Source organism: Macaca thibetana, chromosome 7, assembly GCF_024542745.1.
Source record: "Macaca thibetana thibetana isolate TM-01 chromosome 7, ASM2454274v1, whole genome shotgun sequence".
Classification (NCBI taxonomy): Eukaryota; Metazoa; Chordata; class Mammalia; order Primates; family Cercopithecidae; genus Macaca; species Macaca thibetana.
Genome location: NC_065584.1, coordinates 90,646,743 through 90,663,333, shown reverse-complemented (window position 1 = coordinate 90,663,333; position 16,591 = coordinate 90,646,743). Strand labels below are relative to the sequence as shown.

The window sequence follows — 16,591 nt, the reverse complement described above, 5'->3', positions numbered from 1 at the left end:
ACAAAACTAGTTCCCCTTCATTTTGAGGGGGAGGAGGATAAATGTTAGATAAGCTCTAGGGTATCCCATTTTAATCCTACATATTTGTAAGGCAACTGCCAGGACAGCACCCCAAACCTAAAGAGCCATGCACAGCTGTCTCTGTGGGCATGGCATGTCCATGGATGTAAAGATTTTCCAATGTGTGCTTACAGGCCAGTGGCATCACCCTCAGTCACAGGGTAAAGGGCAGCTAGGCCTGGTCTGCTAGGCACCACCGTGAGAATCTGCTGAGCTTTCCAACTAGTTTATCTGTTGTTTGCAATGAAAGATGCCCTGAAAAGAAGGTGTGTGGGTGGGAAGGGTTCTGATTTGAGGTCCCCTGATCCGGGCACGATCTCCTTCCCCAGTCGCAGGAATCAGGGACTCCATCTATATACACAGGCTCAAGCTATGTCCCCCAGCCCCCTCTTTCAACCAGGTGCCACCCTCTGCTTCTCTTCCATAGACAGCCTAGAGCTGCCAGCATTCCCTTAGGATCTGTGCCCTCAGGCCTGGCTTAATTTTTTCCTCTCCAAAGAGCCATCTGTAGGGCCAGAGGCTGACAAAGTCTAACTCATTACTGGATGCCAGTTCCTCTGCTTGACTTTCAGTGATTTGTACCTTACCCTGGGGTTTTATGTTTCTTGTCTCAACAGTAACATTTCTCATTCCTCCACAAGTTGAATTGCTCACTCCAGCCAACTGAAGCATGCTCTTCTTGACACAGTTAGCTCTAGGCACATGGTTGGTGCAAAAAAAAAAAAAAGAAGAAGAAGAAGAAAAGAGCATTATGTCAATTTCATTCATCAACAAAAGTGATGACTCCACTGCCAAGTCAAGTTGATAATGCCTGGGCCTCTGAGTTCAAGAGCCTTCTAGACAAAGAGCTCTGAGCTGAAACAAGAGCATGCACACATATGCATCTCTCTGGGTCTGATGAGGTAATTTGGATACTTGGTTGTCATCCTTGATTGTTTTCCTGTCTCATTAATTCACGTGTAGCCAACACAATAAGAATCATAGCTAATAACGGCTAAAGCTGAGGACTTTCCTGGGCCAGGCAGCGGCTTTCAAATCTTTAAAGTGGCTTTTAAAACTTCAACAGCTAAAGCTGAGGACTTTCCTGAGCCAGGCAGTGGCTTTAAAAACTTTTAAGTTTTCACATAGACTCTCATTGAATAATTTCTGTTTTTCAGATCAAGAAACTGAGACTTACTATCACATTTGGGATTAAGTTAAAAAAAAAAAAAAAGAAACTGAGGCTTAAAGCTGTGAAGTATTTCACAGCCAGCAAGTGGCTAAGTTGGAACCCGAACCCAGGCAGTCTCGCCCCGGGATCCTGTGCCCTTACCCATTATCCAGTGTTGGCTACACAAAACTAATGTGTACACATCTTCAACTATAGTTTAAGTGGATGACATATTTTTCACTATATTTTATGTAGGTGACTTTCAGTTTGGGGGTATTCTACTTACATAATCTATTCAGCTGGATATTAACTGAGAACAAATAGAAACTAATGAACTCTGAAAAACATAAAACACGAGCAACATGATGTCACCACAAAAGACAAATCAGCACATAGCCTTCTTGTGACTGTATTTTGCCCAGGAACTAATAATCAGCCTGAACTCAGCAGTGCTCTGTTCCCTTGGGAGACACACTCACCCACCCTTGGGAGACACACACACACACACACACACACACACGAGTTTGTGGTTATGCCGCCCTGGGCCTCCACTCCGCGAGTGTGAGGAAGGGATCAGATGGGTCGCACAGAAAGGTGCTGGGTCAAGGGGAGGAGGGGGCAGCCAGGAGCGAGTGCACGCTCTGGACTCGTGTACCCGCCGAAACGGGTGCGCGCGGGTGCGCCGGGTTGAGGGGTGAGGGTTGAGGGGTGAGGAGTGAGGGGTGACAGGGACGGTGGCAGGGTGGGGGCATCCCTTTCCCAGGTGGTAGCTGGGGCGGTGGTGCTGTTGCCCTTTTAAGCTGTGGCTTGACAGGAGCCTTGCCTCCTGTCTGTGGAGTCAGTTACAAATGGAGCAGCCCCCCAGGCCGCCACACAGCTCCCGCCAAGGCCTCCATGCCCCTTGCCATTTTCCAGCCGGCTCCCACAAGGGTCGAGGCGGCGGGGAGAGGCCGAGTCGCTAGAGCTCGGCCGGGCGGCCCTGCCAGGTGGTCTGGGCCATGACAGTGGCTCCGGAGGAGGGCTCCCCTTCTGCGCCCCTCCCAGCGGAGATGAGGGGAAGATGTCCGTGTCAGGGTTCAAGGCCAAACTGAAGTTGCTGGCGTCCCTTCCACAAGAACCAGGAGCCCAGCCGCCGCTCACGCTCCACTGCAACATCACGGTGAGGCGCCCGGCGGCGGCCTCGCGAGGCAGGCCGAGGGCGCAGAGGGGGCGCCCAGAGTCCCGGGACAAAGGGGAGCCTGCCCCGTAGAGGCCCAGGTTCCCCGCCCCTTTCTCCCTCAACTGGCCCGGCCCTGCCCCGGGACTGCGCGAGGTTTGGGTGGGAGGAGGCGGAGGGCGGGTCTCTAGGCTCCTCGCGCCGGGCTGGCTTGGGGGCTGCTGGATCCTCTTGGCCCCCGCCGCCGCGCCCCGAGGTGGAAGGCCGCGGAAGCCAGAGCCTTCTCGGGACCCATGGTCGTCCTCAGTCAGCCGGCCTGCTCCTGGGACCGCGACAGGGCGGGGCAGGGCGGCTCCAGCTTTGTTTGAGCCCAGGCGGGGAATGGGAAAGGCCTTTAAGATTTTAGGTGTTTTGGCCCAGTGCAGTGGCTCATACCTGTAATCCCAGCACTTTCGGAGGCCGCGGCGGGCGGATCACCTGAGGTCAGGAGTTTGAGACCAGCCTGGCCAACATGGTGGAAACCCCGTCTCTACTAAAATATACAAAAATTAGCTGGGCATGGTGGGAGGCGACTTAATCCCAGCTACTTGGGAGGCAGAGGCAGGAGGTTGCAGTGAGCGGAGATCGAGCCTAATTCACTTTTTGTTTTGATTAATTTACCCTTTTTGAGGGGTGGGGTCTCAGCTTTGTCATGTGTAAAGTGAAGGATAGTAACTGGGCTGATGGTTACAGACATGGATGAATGTCAGAACCACCTCAGAGAGCTTTTTAAAAACAGATTCTCCTCAGCACTTTGGGAGGCCGAGGTGAGCGGATGATGAGGTCAAGAGATCGAGACCATCCTAGTCAACATGGTGAAACTCTGTCTCCACTAAAAATACAAAAATTAGCTGGGTGTGGTGGCACGCACCTGTAGTCCCAGTTACTGGGGAGGCTGAGGCAGGAGAATCGCTTGAACCCAGGAGGCAGAGGTTTTCAGTGAGCCGGAGATCCTGCCACTGCACTCCAGCCTGGTGACAGAGCAAGACTCCATCTGTTAAACAAACAAACAAACAAACAAACAACAAAAAAACCATTCTATGGGTAGGCTTTGAAATGAGCATTTCAAAAATGCTCTTTCAATCACTGATGCAACCAAAGTCTTTGGGACTTTTAGACTAAGTATATATTCTTTAGATACTCAGAATAGTTTGATTTGGAATATAACAATTTAGGGAAATGAAGAAGGGGTGAATTTTATTTTGGAAGCTGCTGCTTGCTTCCTTTTTCCATTTAGTTTTGAGAAGACAAAGAATGTCTAAAGAGATGCAGATTTAAAGGAAATATAAGTTAATGCTGCATGGGTATGTTCATCTACACGGCATTCTCCAGCTTACTAATCCAGCAGAGTTCTAACACCCTCTGTGATCATGGGTTGTTTTTCTTAAGTATTCCTCCATCAGAGTATCTAAGAACAGATGCTTAGATACTGCTGAGACCTTTGTTGGTCTTACTTGATCTCTGGATCATAGTTCCTTGATATTTTACATATTCTGAGTTCTAACCTGAACTGGCCTTCATGGTTAAAGATGCATTTATATACTGTGCACTGGCCAGGAAGCTTATCTTTTGAAATTTGCCCTGAGTATGAAGGCCCTTCCTAAAACCCCATTACACTCATTTCTAAACTTAGTAATTGTAAATTGTGTCAGTTGTTAAATTCTGTCTTGTAGAGAGGTATTTTGTAGTAAATAACATGTTTTTAAAACTGAAATTTGCATTTTAGTAAGGTGGTAATCATTTCATAATTCTTAGTTTTGTGAGGTGTCCATAAATAACACATCTGATCTTTTAAAATATAAGGCAATTGAATTTATGTAATGATTCAGGCTTTTCAAAGTTAAAAAGGTAGTTATTTTAAGGAATGGATAGTTTGTGACATTTATTTTAAACAAAATAAGCCATTGATCTTATACACATAGCCATGTAAGTAAAATGTTTTCTTATTTTAAATTAGATTCTGTTTTAACTTTTTTTTGGTTTTGCTTTATATTTGACTGATTGCTTTTCTTTATTCCTAATTCTTTTATTTGTCCCATTTTTAAAAGCTGATAACTGTTGTTTGTCAAGTCAAAGTTGGATTTAAAAATAAACATTTAGTTTTAATAAGCTGATAGCGGCACTGCAGTGACAGATGGTTGAGAGTTTGTCCCTAAAGCTATGGCACCAGTCTTCTAATGGACTCAGCCTATATTCAGCCTGTGTAGCCCTGGCAGATTCTTTCTCTATTCAGAATGGGACAACAGAAGAAGTGACTTCAGACGAAGAGGAAAAGGAAGAAGAGGAGATGGCTGAAGTAGGTATTTTATGTAAGAATGATATTTCATAAATGTCATCATTTTTGGTTTGAGTAATTCTCTAAATCTCCTTTGTAAACTACTATTAATGTGGAATAATTGAAAGCACATTGTATTTGGAATGGAATATAATTTCTCAACTCTGGCTTTACCTCTAACTGATGAGACACTTTTGAGCAAATTGCTTTATCTGAATTCTTTGGATTTGATTTCCTGGAAAACAAAAGCTCTTAACTTTTAGCACCAAAGTTTTATTTATATTTAATACTAATCAGTCCTTACCCTGTATTTGGTTATTTTTAGGCAGAGACTAGTAAGTTTAAAAAATTTTATGTTTGCATAAAAGAATTTGAGAACATGTTAGGGACTACTCACCAGAAGTAGTGAAACTGTCTCTTGTTGAAAAAATCATCAAGGGATTTTGTTTGTCTGTTTCATGCTGCTATAATAGAATATCAGAGATAGGGTAATTTATAAAGAACAGACATTTATTTTCTAACAGTTCTGGAGACTGGGAAGTCCAAGATGAAAATACCAACATTGGGTGTCTGAGGGCCTTCTTGTTGCATCTTCACATGGTAGCAGGCAGAAGGGCAGGAGAGCAAGCTAGTCCAATGTGTGAAGCCTCATTCATAAGGGCCTTAATCCCATTAAGGAGGAAGGATCCCTCTTGGCCTAATCACCTCTTAAAGGTCCTACCTCTTAATATCATCACATTAGAAACACCTGAATTTTGGAGGGAACACATTCAAACAGTAGCAAATTTAGTAGAGCAAATTCCAAAGACATTGAGCCTAGGCCAGTTGTCAGTTATGGGTATAATTTTAGATGTTTTCAGACTCTGAAGCTTTGCATTTAAATTGAGACTTCAGAACAAAGATCTATGTCTCTGCATTGACCAAATAGAAGGTCTGTGAATTTTATGGTCTTGATTGTTTTAAAATATTTTTTTCTGTTTGGAGTCTTATAATTAATTTAGTCTTTCATTTTCTTGGTTTGGAAATTATTAATTTAAAATATAATTTAGAGTTACTCAGAACTAAAGAAGTAGTGTTGTAGGCTTGTTTTCATTTGTTTTTTTGAAATAGGATCTCACTGTCACCCAGGCTGTAGTGCAGTAGCGTGGTCACGGCTCACTGCAACCTTGAACTCCTGGGTTCAAGCAATCCTCCTGAGTAGCCGGTACTACAGGCAAGTGCCCCACGTCCAGCTAATGTTTTTCTATTTTTTGTAGAGTTTGAGTCTCATTCTATTGCCCAGGCTGGTCTTGAACTCCTGGACTCAAGTGATCCACCACCTCGGCCTCCCAAAATGCTGGGATTACAGGTATGTGCCACTGTACCTGGCTGTAGGCTTGTTTTATGAGTCTGGGAGCAAAATACTTCTTAAAATCGTCCAGTTAGAATGGGAGTTTGTTTTAATGTTTTTATGCAGTTTAGCTGAGGTGGAATAAGCTGCATGAAAACATTAAACCTTTTCTGTGGGTCAGGCAGCCATTGCATAAAGGTCATGTACCCTTTCATTTTTCCCCTCACAAGATAATAAACACGGGACCGCAACTTTTAGGGAAATCTAGAAAGGTAGGAAACTGGACTTTGGAGATGTCAGATTAGGACAGGTGAAAAGCAGATATTCTAGGCTCCTAAAAGAATGTGGGAACAGGCCCAGAACAACCTTGGACATGGTGTGTTTGGGTGCATTGGATGCCTTTCTTTTGAGAAGGAAGGTTGATGTGTTGAAGTCATGGAAAGCAAGATTGGCCAGAAAAGGCAGATGGTTAAAAGTCTTGAATTTGAGACTGGCATGTTTCTATTTGGTGTGATTATTGTTAGGAAGGCCTTAAGCAGGGAATAGTGTGCTGAGGATATTGCTTTAGAGAGATATGTTGAATTCTGTTTGTGATGTGCTAATGCTTAGTTGGAGAAGTTTTGTGGATGGGAACATGACTGAGGTTGAAGGTATAGGAGGAAATACAGACCAAAGGCATTTGTGAGCATTGCGAGGAAAACGAGCATAGGATGGAAGATCAGGGCTGAAAGGCGCACACTGGGAGAAGGGAGCTCCATGAAGTATGGAGTCATGGGCAGAGTTTGAGTGAAGGTAGTCAGTAACCTGGTCTAGAAATCAGAGAATTAACTGGCTTGGAAAAAAAAAATCGAGATGAATATAAACTAGTCCTTTAGAGATATTGACAATTGAAGTAGAAAAATAAGGTAATTGAAAAAAGTTGGGAATTTAAAAATTCTGCATATATTTGTATATATGTAAGAACAGATAGTATGGAAAGGGAGGGAGCAGAATGATGTGAATACAGATGTTGTTTTGGGGGGTATTATTCAAATTCTTTTGAAATTATTATTATTTTTTGAGATAGGGTCCCTGTCACCCAGGCTGGAGTGCAGTGGCATGATCATAGCTTACTGCAGCCTCAAACACTTGGTCCCAAACGAGCCTTCTATTTCAGCCTCCCGAGCACCTGAAATCAAATTCTTTTTCTAACTCATTTTTTAGTTATTAACATCAATAGATGCTTACTATATAAAACCATAAACTGCAATTAGGGGAAAGCACCAAATATCTCCAGAGATAACAACTAAAATTAATTGAAATTAACATTTCAATAGAAGTTCTTCTGGTCTTTTTCTGTGCATATTTCAGCATAATTGAAATTCTTTCTATTCCTTTGTGTATCCCATTTTTCATTTCAAAGTTTTTCAATGCAGGAGAAATTATGCTGTGTTGATATTTCAGTGGCCTGTTAATGTTTCATGGAATTGAGTTAACTGTTTTGCTATTTTTGCACATGCATATTTTGTGTTTGTTTTTGTGGTAGCAAGGTTGAAATAGGTATCCTTATGCCTAAATTTGTGTTTACATCTTGGACTAGTGTCTTGGAATACAATTCTAGGACTTGAGTTTCTGGAACAAACTATGAACAGTTAAAGTTCTTGACACTTGCTGCTAAACTGTATCAAAGGTTCCTCTTAAGAGGAGATTTAAAAGCTGGCTTGTCCAGGTGTGGTGGCTCATGCCAATAATACCAGCACTTTGGGAGACTGAGGTGGGTGGATCACTTGAGGTCAGAAGTTTGAGACCAGCCTGGCCAACATGGTAAAACCCTGTCTCTACTAAAAATGTAAACAAATTAGCTGGGTGTGGTGGTGTACATCTGAAATCCCAGCTACTCAGGAGACTGAGGCATGAGAATCACTTGAACCTGGGAGGCAGAGTTTGCAGTGAGCAGAGATCACTGCACTATATTCCTGCCTGGGTGACAGAGTGAGACCTATTTTTAAAAAGTAAATAAAAATTAAAGAAGTAAATAAATGATGGCTTATTTCATAATAGTTATGGCTTTGTAAAACTTTTAAATCTGCTTTACCCAGAGTCTAGCTTTTAAATAAAATAGGAGATATAAAAGGTGGGAGCCTCTTGAATGGAATGTGGGGGTTTTTCTCTCTCCCCATAGGATAGATATATTCTGTTTCTTTTCCCCCATTGAGTCAAGAATAATTTAACATTTGGCATAAGACACTGCTGAAGAAAAATAGGTTGAATAAGCTAACATTTTTCTTCTTTTTGCAGGATATAGAAGACTTAGATCACTATGAGATGAAAGAAGAGCCTATTAGTGGGGAAAAGTTGGAGGATGAAGGAATTGAAAAAGAATATTTGGCAATATTAGAGAAAATTAGGCAAGACCATTTAAATGTGTAAGTGTATGTAAATAGCTAGAGCCTGGACTTTTTAGTTGAGTAATTATAGTTAATACCAGGCAATTCATGAACATGCCGATCTCAGCTTCTCTCCTCCTCCATTCCTGCCTTAGTCATATGTTTATTGGTTTTGAGACAGGGTCTTGCTCTGTCACCTGGGCTAGAGTGTGGTGGCACAATCATAGTTCACTGTAGTCTTGATCTCCTAGGCTCCAGGGATCCTCTTGCCTCAGCCTCCCAAGTGTCTCGAACTATAGGCATGTGTCACCACACCAGGCTAATTTTTTTGATTTTTAGTAGAGATGAGGCCTCACTATGTTGACCATGCTGGTCTTAAACACTTGAGTTCCAGCGATCCTCCTATCTTGGCCTGCCAAAGTGCTGGGATTACAGGCATAAGCCACCATGCCTAGCCATGGTCACATGTTTTGTTGCCCAAGGTTATCTTTCTCATCTGTGAATAGCCACTTTTTACCCTGTTCATCTGCTCTTCACATCCTGGAACCACTTGCTGATCCCTGTATATGCCCCTTTCCAGCCTGTTTATGTTGTTTTCTCTGCTTACCTTCCTTCTGTGGCATCTGTATACTCACATTCATTCTCTCCTACAAAACACAACTCAAATTATTTCTCCTTCATGAGGCTGACTTTGGTCCATCCTGCTCTGACCAAACCAAAAGTAATTCTTCTCTTTTGACTTAACATCTCTTTTATGTGAAGCAGCAGGATGGGAAAAGAACACTGAGTTTGGTGACAAACACACCTTTTTTGGTTTCACTTTGCTCGGCTCTAAAATATGGATAGACAGTTCATACCTTTTGGATGACTGCTATGAAAAATAAACAAGCATGATGTGTGTATACACATAAAAGGCTCAGTCAGAGTAGGGAAACATCAAATGATTGTCTGAACACTTACTACTTCCTGCCTTGTATTAGAGCCATTTACCAACTCCACAAAATCTGAGGACAAGTTACTTTGTCTTGGGCACAGGTTCTCCAAAACAGGGAATGAATTGTTAGGCAAGTAGATGACAAATGTTGAAACTGGATAGATTACTCTCCCTTCTTCAATCTTAGTTATATGTTTAATTAGTAATTTTTCATAGAGGAAAGAAATTTAGTCAAATTTCCATATCTTGATTATTTAGAAAACTAAGTTTGTAGCATTTGAATTAATGTTACTGTACTTTCTGTGTCTTGTGATCGATTCCAGTTTATCCTCAAAACAAGTATAAATTATTGAACACTTTTTCATGACTGATACTATGCTAAGTACTTTATACTTTATATATCTTCTCATTTAGTCTTCATAGCTGCTGTGTGAAATAGGTGCTCTTCATATTTTAGAGATAGGAGAAACTTCTCATATTTTATAGATATGAAATGAGCTCATGATCACATAGCTAGGAAGTAATATCTTTGTAAACTTAACTTTTTTTCTTTTTCAAAGTATAGTGCAGTCTTTAAAACCTTTAGTTTCACATGACCAAAAAGTAGTTCCATTTCTATTTAGTCTTAGGGTAAGATATTGATGTGTTTTCAACTTTGGAGAAGATCCTGCACTGAAAAACTGAAACCAGTTGCATGTAGGCACACATGTTTCTCAGTGTCTTCATGTGTGAACTATACCGTCTGTGTAATATTCTTGCTTATAGTCTTATGAATGGAAGTCTCTTTTAGTTAGTAATGTGTCACCTTGAGTGTCTTCTAGTATTTTCAAAAATCGCTGGGGTTTGGAATTGACTCATACTGAATTCTGTGCTATCATGGAGTCCATGGTGGTCTGAACATGTTGGCTAGAGTTTTTCAGATGATAAGAAATAGGAAATGAACCAGACTTGTGTCTAATTTTATATTCTCTTGAAACTTCATAATGCTTCATTTAATTGGACTTTTTTTTCTTCTGAAAATGTTGAGTGGTGGTCAATTTTTATTGTAATCTTTTTCTTTTTTCTTTTTTTTCTTTTGAGATGGAGTCTTGCTCTATGGCTCAGGCCAGAGTGCAGTGGTGCCATCTCAGCTCATTGCTATGTCCACCTCTCAGGTTCAAGTGATTCTCTTGCCCCAGCCTCCTGAGTAGCTGGGACTATAGGTGCATGCAACCATGCCTGGCTAACTTTTGTACTTTTTTAGTAGAGATGGGGTTTCATCTTGTCGGCTAGGCTGATTGCAAACTCCTGGCCTCAAGTGATCCACCTTCCTCAGCTTCCCAAAGTGCTGGGATTACAGGTGTGAACCACCATACCTGGCTACTGTAATCTTTTAGATCAGGTTGAAATACCTTAAATCTTTAAATTAGTTGGCTCAGTAGACCCTGGTAAACAGTGGCTTTTGTGTTTCAGGCTGCAGTGTCTGGGTCAGTGCAAGCTTCAGATAGACTTATGACAGAGCTCAGGGACATACACAGATCACAGAATTATAAGACAGCTAAGGATCTCTAAAATCCTGCTCTTCTTATTGTTCTTTTGCTCTTTTCTGTTGTCAGATTATAAATGTCATTTCTTAAAACTGGGCAAAAATGGAAATGTTTACTAGCTTTATTTTGTGAAATTCAAAGGCAACCAAGTTCCAAAAGATGTAGGGGGTAAGATAGGATGAGTTTACTTGTTTTTTGGATTTAAAGAAATTGTTTTTATAGGTCCATCAGATTTTTTTGTCATTTTCCTGATAGAGTGAACTCTTACATGATTTTTATCTTCTGGCAAAAAGCTTGAGCAATAATGCTTGGAAAGTAAATAAGAGTAATATATTTCATTATACAGAGAATGATTGCCAAGTTGATTTTTATGACTTTTCCCCCAGTTTTGAAAGCAACATAATCAACTCTTATTGTAGAGGTAGTTATGTTATTACTTTAAAAATATATAGGTGTAGTACACCTGTAGTCCTAGCTACTGGGGTGGTGGGAGGCTGAGGCAGGAAGATCTTTTGAGCTTGGAGAAGTCAAGGCTGCAATGAGCTGTGATTGCACCATTATTTTCCAGTCTGGGTGACAGAGCGAGACACCCTGTCTCTTAAAACAAAACAAAACAAAAGTGGGGGGGAGTGAGAGGTGGGCATCATATTGGACATGTATATATAGGAGAGTTGTAGAAAAATACTGATTTTTTTAGTGATTTAACTCTTCTTTTCTTCTTCTTCTTTTTTTTTTTTTTGGAGACAGAGTCTCACTCTGTTGCCCAGGCTGGAGTGCAGTGGCGGGATCTCGGCTCACTGCAAGCTCCGCCTCCCGGCTTCATGCCATTCTCCTGCTTCAGCCTCCCGAGTAGCTGGGACTACAGGCGCCCGCACCACGCCCGGCTAATTTTTTTGATATTTTTTAGAAGAGACGGGGTTTCACCGTGTTAGCCAGGATGGTCTCCATCTCCTGACCTCGTGATCCGCCTGCCTCGGCCTCCCAAAGTGCTGGGATTACAGGCATGAGCCACAACGCCCGGCTTAGTGATTTAACTTTTCATGGTTCCATCCATGGGAAATTGTTTTCCTTGAATCCGTTGGCTAATAATACAAGTCTAGGAAAGCATATTAAACTTCTTTTAAATTCTTGAGAAAATTATATACATGTGGCTGTTTTCCTTTAGAATGACTGCAAACTCTGAACCCACTTATTAGATTAGATTTAGGCTATTATGATCTCTTTTGGACATTTATTCTAAAGGAGCTGGAAGCTATAGTGACCTCTATTTTTCCTGGGGATATAGAGCAGCTTAAGAGCTTCTCTTTCTGGAACTTATCCTAGATGCTCTATTTTAGCTTTCAGATTGGTTCATTTTTGAGTTAGTTGAAAAAAAAATTCTCTTTTTGTTTGAACGGTTTTTTGTTTTGTGATTCTTAGGGTTGACCCTGATAGTCCTTTGCACAGTGATCTTCAGATCTTAAAAGAAAAAGAAGGCATAGGAGATATTTTGCTTAATTTATATTTTAAGTTAAGAAAATTGTTACAGGACTCTATATTTTTCTAATGGGGGTGTATATTTGTACAAGTGTTTTAGAAAACAATTTGGTAAAGTGGAAGATGCTCATACACTATGGTTCAGGAATCTTGTGAATATTCACTCCACAAGAAATGAGTATGTAGGCACCAGGAGATACAGGAATGTTCAGAGCAGCATCATTTATAATAGCCCTAAACAGAAAATAACCCAAGTGTTCATTCCAAGAAAATGAAGAACTGTGGTATTCATAAAATGGCTTATAGCTATGTGGGACAAGATGGGCGAACCTTGAACACTGTGTTAAGCAAAAGAGACCAGACCCCCAAAACCTATTTTGTACAATTTCCTCTATATAGAGTTCAAAAATAGGCAAAACTAATGTTGGTTAGGGCATACATTCTTAGTGGAGGCAATATCACCTGCAGTGGAGTGAAAATTGGTCCTTACAGTAAAAGAAAATCTTACCTATTATAATGGTCTGCTACCCTCCAAAGGGCCATAGAATATAAACCGACATACAATATATCTGTGATGTTAAAATTCAATGGGGCATGGGGGTAGAATTAGGGAAGAAACTTCTAAAAAGGCTTCGTAGGGAGACAAAAATGAAAAGAAAACTGAGAAACACTTATTTCTGGGTTCATACTTGGGCAGTAAAACTATCAAGAACAAAGAAGTGATTACATAGAGGTTAGGGTAAGGAGTACATCTAGGTGGGAGGTAGGGAGGTGTGAACTGAAAAGGTACATCCGTGGGCTTCTTGGATACTGGCTGGAATATGTTTCTGGACCAGGTTGGTGGTTACATGGGCAAATAATTTACAATAACTTGCTAAGATATACCTTAAGGTATATTTTACATACTTTTCTGAATGTACGTGTTATATTTAATAAAGTATTTTTAAGATACTAAAAATAAAGGTTACAAAGGAATAACAATGGAATCTAGAAAAAATATTAATTATCTAATATGGAATCTAGACAAGATGTAATGGTTTAAAATCTATGGCTATATGAGGCATTTTGATGAAAAAAACAAAGACATAAAAGAATACTTTGTTGTACTTACTCTAAGGATGGTAGTAGTTTTCTAAAAGCTTCTTACTTAGCTTTTTGTGTGTATATTTTTGCTTGCGGATATATCTTATGATTGAACTTTCTTGAAATGACCCTAATGTCAGTATTTTCTCTCACTTTTGTTATCATAGAAACTGTTGTGGTTGTCAACTGGGTCGTCGTTGCTAATGGCTACTTCTTTATGGATTCATACGGGAGAACGAATGAAGCACGCAGGCCTAAAACAAAAACAAAACACAAAAAAAACCAGGATGGTATCTTTCTTTTTTAAAACATTAAATCTTATGTCCATATGCCCAACACCAAACTTAAGAAATAGAACCTTTGGCTGGGCATGGTGGCTCACGCCTGTAATCCTAGCATTTTGGGAGACCGAGGCAGGCAGATCACCTGAGGTCAGGAATTCGAGACCAGCCTTGCCAACTTGGTGAAACCCCATCTCTACTAAAAATACAAAAAATTAGCTGGGCATGGTGGTGGGCACCTGTAATCCCAGCTTCTTGGGAGGCTGAGGTGGGAGAATCACTTGAACCCAAGAGGCAGAGGTTGCAGTGGGCCGAGATTGCATCATTGCACTCCAGCCTTGGTGACAAGAGAGAAACTCCGTCTCTGAAAAAATGTATGTATAAAAGAAATAGAACCTTATCAGTACCTGTAGTACCTTGTGTACCCCTCCCTTGTCATGTCCTCTTTGGGAGGTATCTTGAAGGGAATATGAAATCTTGGCCAGGAAACTGGAGGATTCATGACTGCAGGTGGTGTTTTCATTATTTTTTCCTGCTCTAGTTAGAACTTCAGGGAGAGGACGATCTGGGAGATAAATGGCTGAAATTCAGTTGGATTTGTATTTGTGGCTCATGGCTCCTGATACCAGAAAGAAGGGCCTTTTCTGGGGTTGGAGTATTTCTTAAGAGGCCTGGGAAGAATGTGATTGCCTTGAGCTAACTGACCTTCTGAAGAGGACCTTAAACTGAATTGCCAAGTTGTTAGTATCGGGATTCACAGACTTTGGAGAACAGCAGGTATGACTCGGAAAGATGTACAGGAAGGAGCCAGAACAATATATATTTATGGCCTCTGATGTCCACAATGACAACTTGAGCATCATGAATACTAAGCAAAATGGAACTTGAGATACAGTGTAACACAACGATGGGAATGAGGGCAGGAGAGAATACGACTTGGTCAGCAACTTGGTAAATCCAACTTGCTGTGTTTTTAAGGAAGTTGTTGCCTGATGTTACAGGCAACATCAGAATTACTGAAATGAATTCTGAGGTAGTACTTTAAGAAGGGTCTATTTAGATAAGTTTAGGTTCATTTAGAGAATAATAGCCAGGGTTGGGAAGAGATTCTATTCTGTGTCCTAGGATAGCTGATGAAATTGTGGATTTGGAGAGGAAAACATGGGGGTTCGTGATAGCTTGTCTTCAACTATTTGAAGGAGTATGTATATGGAAGCATTAGTTTTAGTTTGTTTTTGGTGAAGACAGGGCATAAGACTAGAACTAATAAGTCAAATTACAAAGAGGTGATTTTCAACTCAATATAAGTAAGTGACTTGTGCTATTTAGACCCATCTGGTGATGTAGTCTTTGAAAAACAGTATGTTCTTCATCCTTAAGAATAACTTAGAAGGCTGAGATGTTAAATGGGAAGTCAGATAACTTCATGAGATTTTTGTAGAGCCTGAGAGTCTGGTTCAGAGTTAATATATACTAAGGTAACTCAAACTTCATTTTAACAGTCACCCTCAACTTTTTTCCCCCTCCCTGAAGAACTCTTTTTATTTCTGTAAGATCTGGATTCCTGAGTTCCAGGGTACAGAGTTTATGGAATAGAGTCCCCAGGTTTTGATATAGGAGAGTTATTCTGAACTGTTTAAAATTAATTAAATAATCCATAATCAATTAATGGGTTTATAGTCACTCTTTAGGGATTCACGTATTTAAAGATCTAAATAATAGTAAGTTAAATGAAATTGTACTTTACTAAGCTTTACATCACCCTCTATAATTTCCCTTATGTCTATTAAATTATAGATAAAAGGTGAGCTACTTTATTTGAAAGTAGATTATAGTAACGGTCATTAAGTTGGTATCTTGCGTCATTAAGTTGGTATCTTGCGTCATTAAGTTGGTATCTTGTGGATAATCTTGCATTTCTATTGTAAGCTAGAAAAGAATTTCCTCTTATCTTTCATCTTCTATCTTATCTTCCTCTCTTCATATATTTTTATCAAGTCTGATGATGTTTGTCTTTTAATTGGATCAATTAGTTATTGCTGATACTTGGGTTCAAGTCTACCATCTTATTGATGATTCATTTGTATTTGTTTTTCTTGCTTTTTGCTCTATTTTTTCTTTCTTTTAGATTTTTTATGACTCTAGTTTTCTACCTCTGTCAGCATAGTTCTTATTCTTTTTTATTACCCTACAGTTACAATATGTCTTTGACATGTCAAAGTCTAATATAAACTTGTAAATTCATATTTTTTTGTTTTTCTTGTTGGTACAAGGACCTTACCACACTGTGAGTTCATGTCCTTTCACCTAAATATTTGCTGCTGTTGTCAAGTATTTCAAGTCTATATTTATCTAAAACCCTACACATAATTGTATAATCAATATTCACTTAGATCCACATGCATATTTGCTCTTTTTCATGCTCTTTACTCTCCACATTTTCACTGAGGATCCTCCTTTTCGTTTCTGAAAATATCCTTTAGTATTTTCTTTAGTGTGAGTCTACAGATAGAAAAATTCCTTTATTTTTTTTTTATTATTGAAGAGTATTTTCATTAAGTGTAAATTTCTAGGTTGGCAGTTTGCTTTATTCAGCACCTTGAAGATATCATTCTCTCACGCTAGCTTGCATTATTTCTCTTGAAGTGGTGGTTAAATCTTGTGAAGTCTTTGATCAGTTTTGGAAAATTCTCCGCAACTGTATCTTCAGCTATTGCTTCTGTCCCATTCTTTTTTTTCTTCCAGAGCTCTACGTATGTGATAAACTTTTCAATATGTTGTCTTTTATTTTCTCCATTTTCTGCCTTTTTGTCTTTCCGACCTTTTTCCAGTTTACTGAATCTCTCTTCCACTAGGTTACTGCTTGGTTAAACTTATCCATTAAGTTATTAATTTCAGTTGTGATAGTTCTAAAT

General features: G+C 40.1%; 1 protein-coding gene across 1 annotated transcript in view; it reads left to right on the top strand.

Moving 5' to 3' along the window:
- Positions 1 to 2,118: 2,118 nt before the first annotated feature.
- Positions 2,119 to 16,591, top strand: part of LOC126959465 (ubiquitin-conjugating enzyme E2 Q2-like) — a 102,995-nt gene continuing 88,522 nt past the window's right edge. The window contains exons 1-4 of the mRNA XM_050798597.1: positions 2,119 to 2,369; positions 4,639 to 4,701; positions 5,937 to 6,028; positions 8,288 to 8,415. Coding sequence (XP_050654554.1) covers positions 6,014 to 6,028; positions 8,288 to 8,415 — 143 coding nt within the window. The 5' untranslated portion in view covers positions 2,119 to 2,369; positions 4,639 to 4,701; positions 5,937 to 6,013. The remainder of the gene's footprint in view (positions 2,370 to 4,638; positions 4,702 to 5,936; positions 6,029 to 8,287; positions 8,416 to 16,591) is intronic.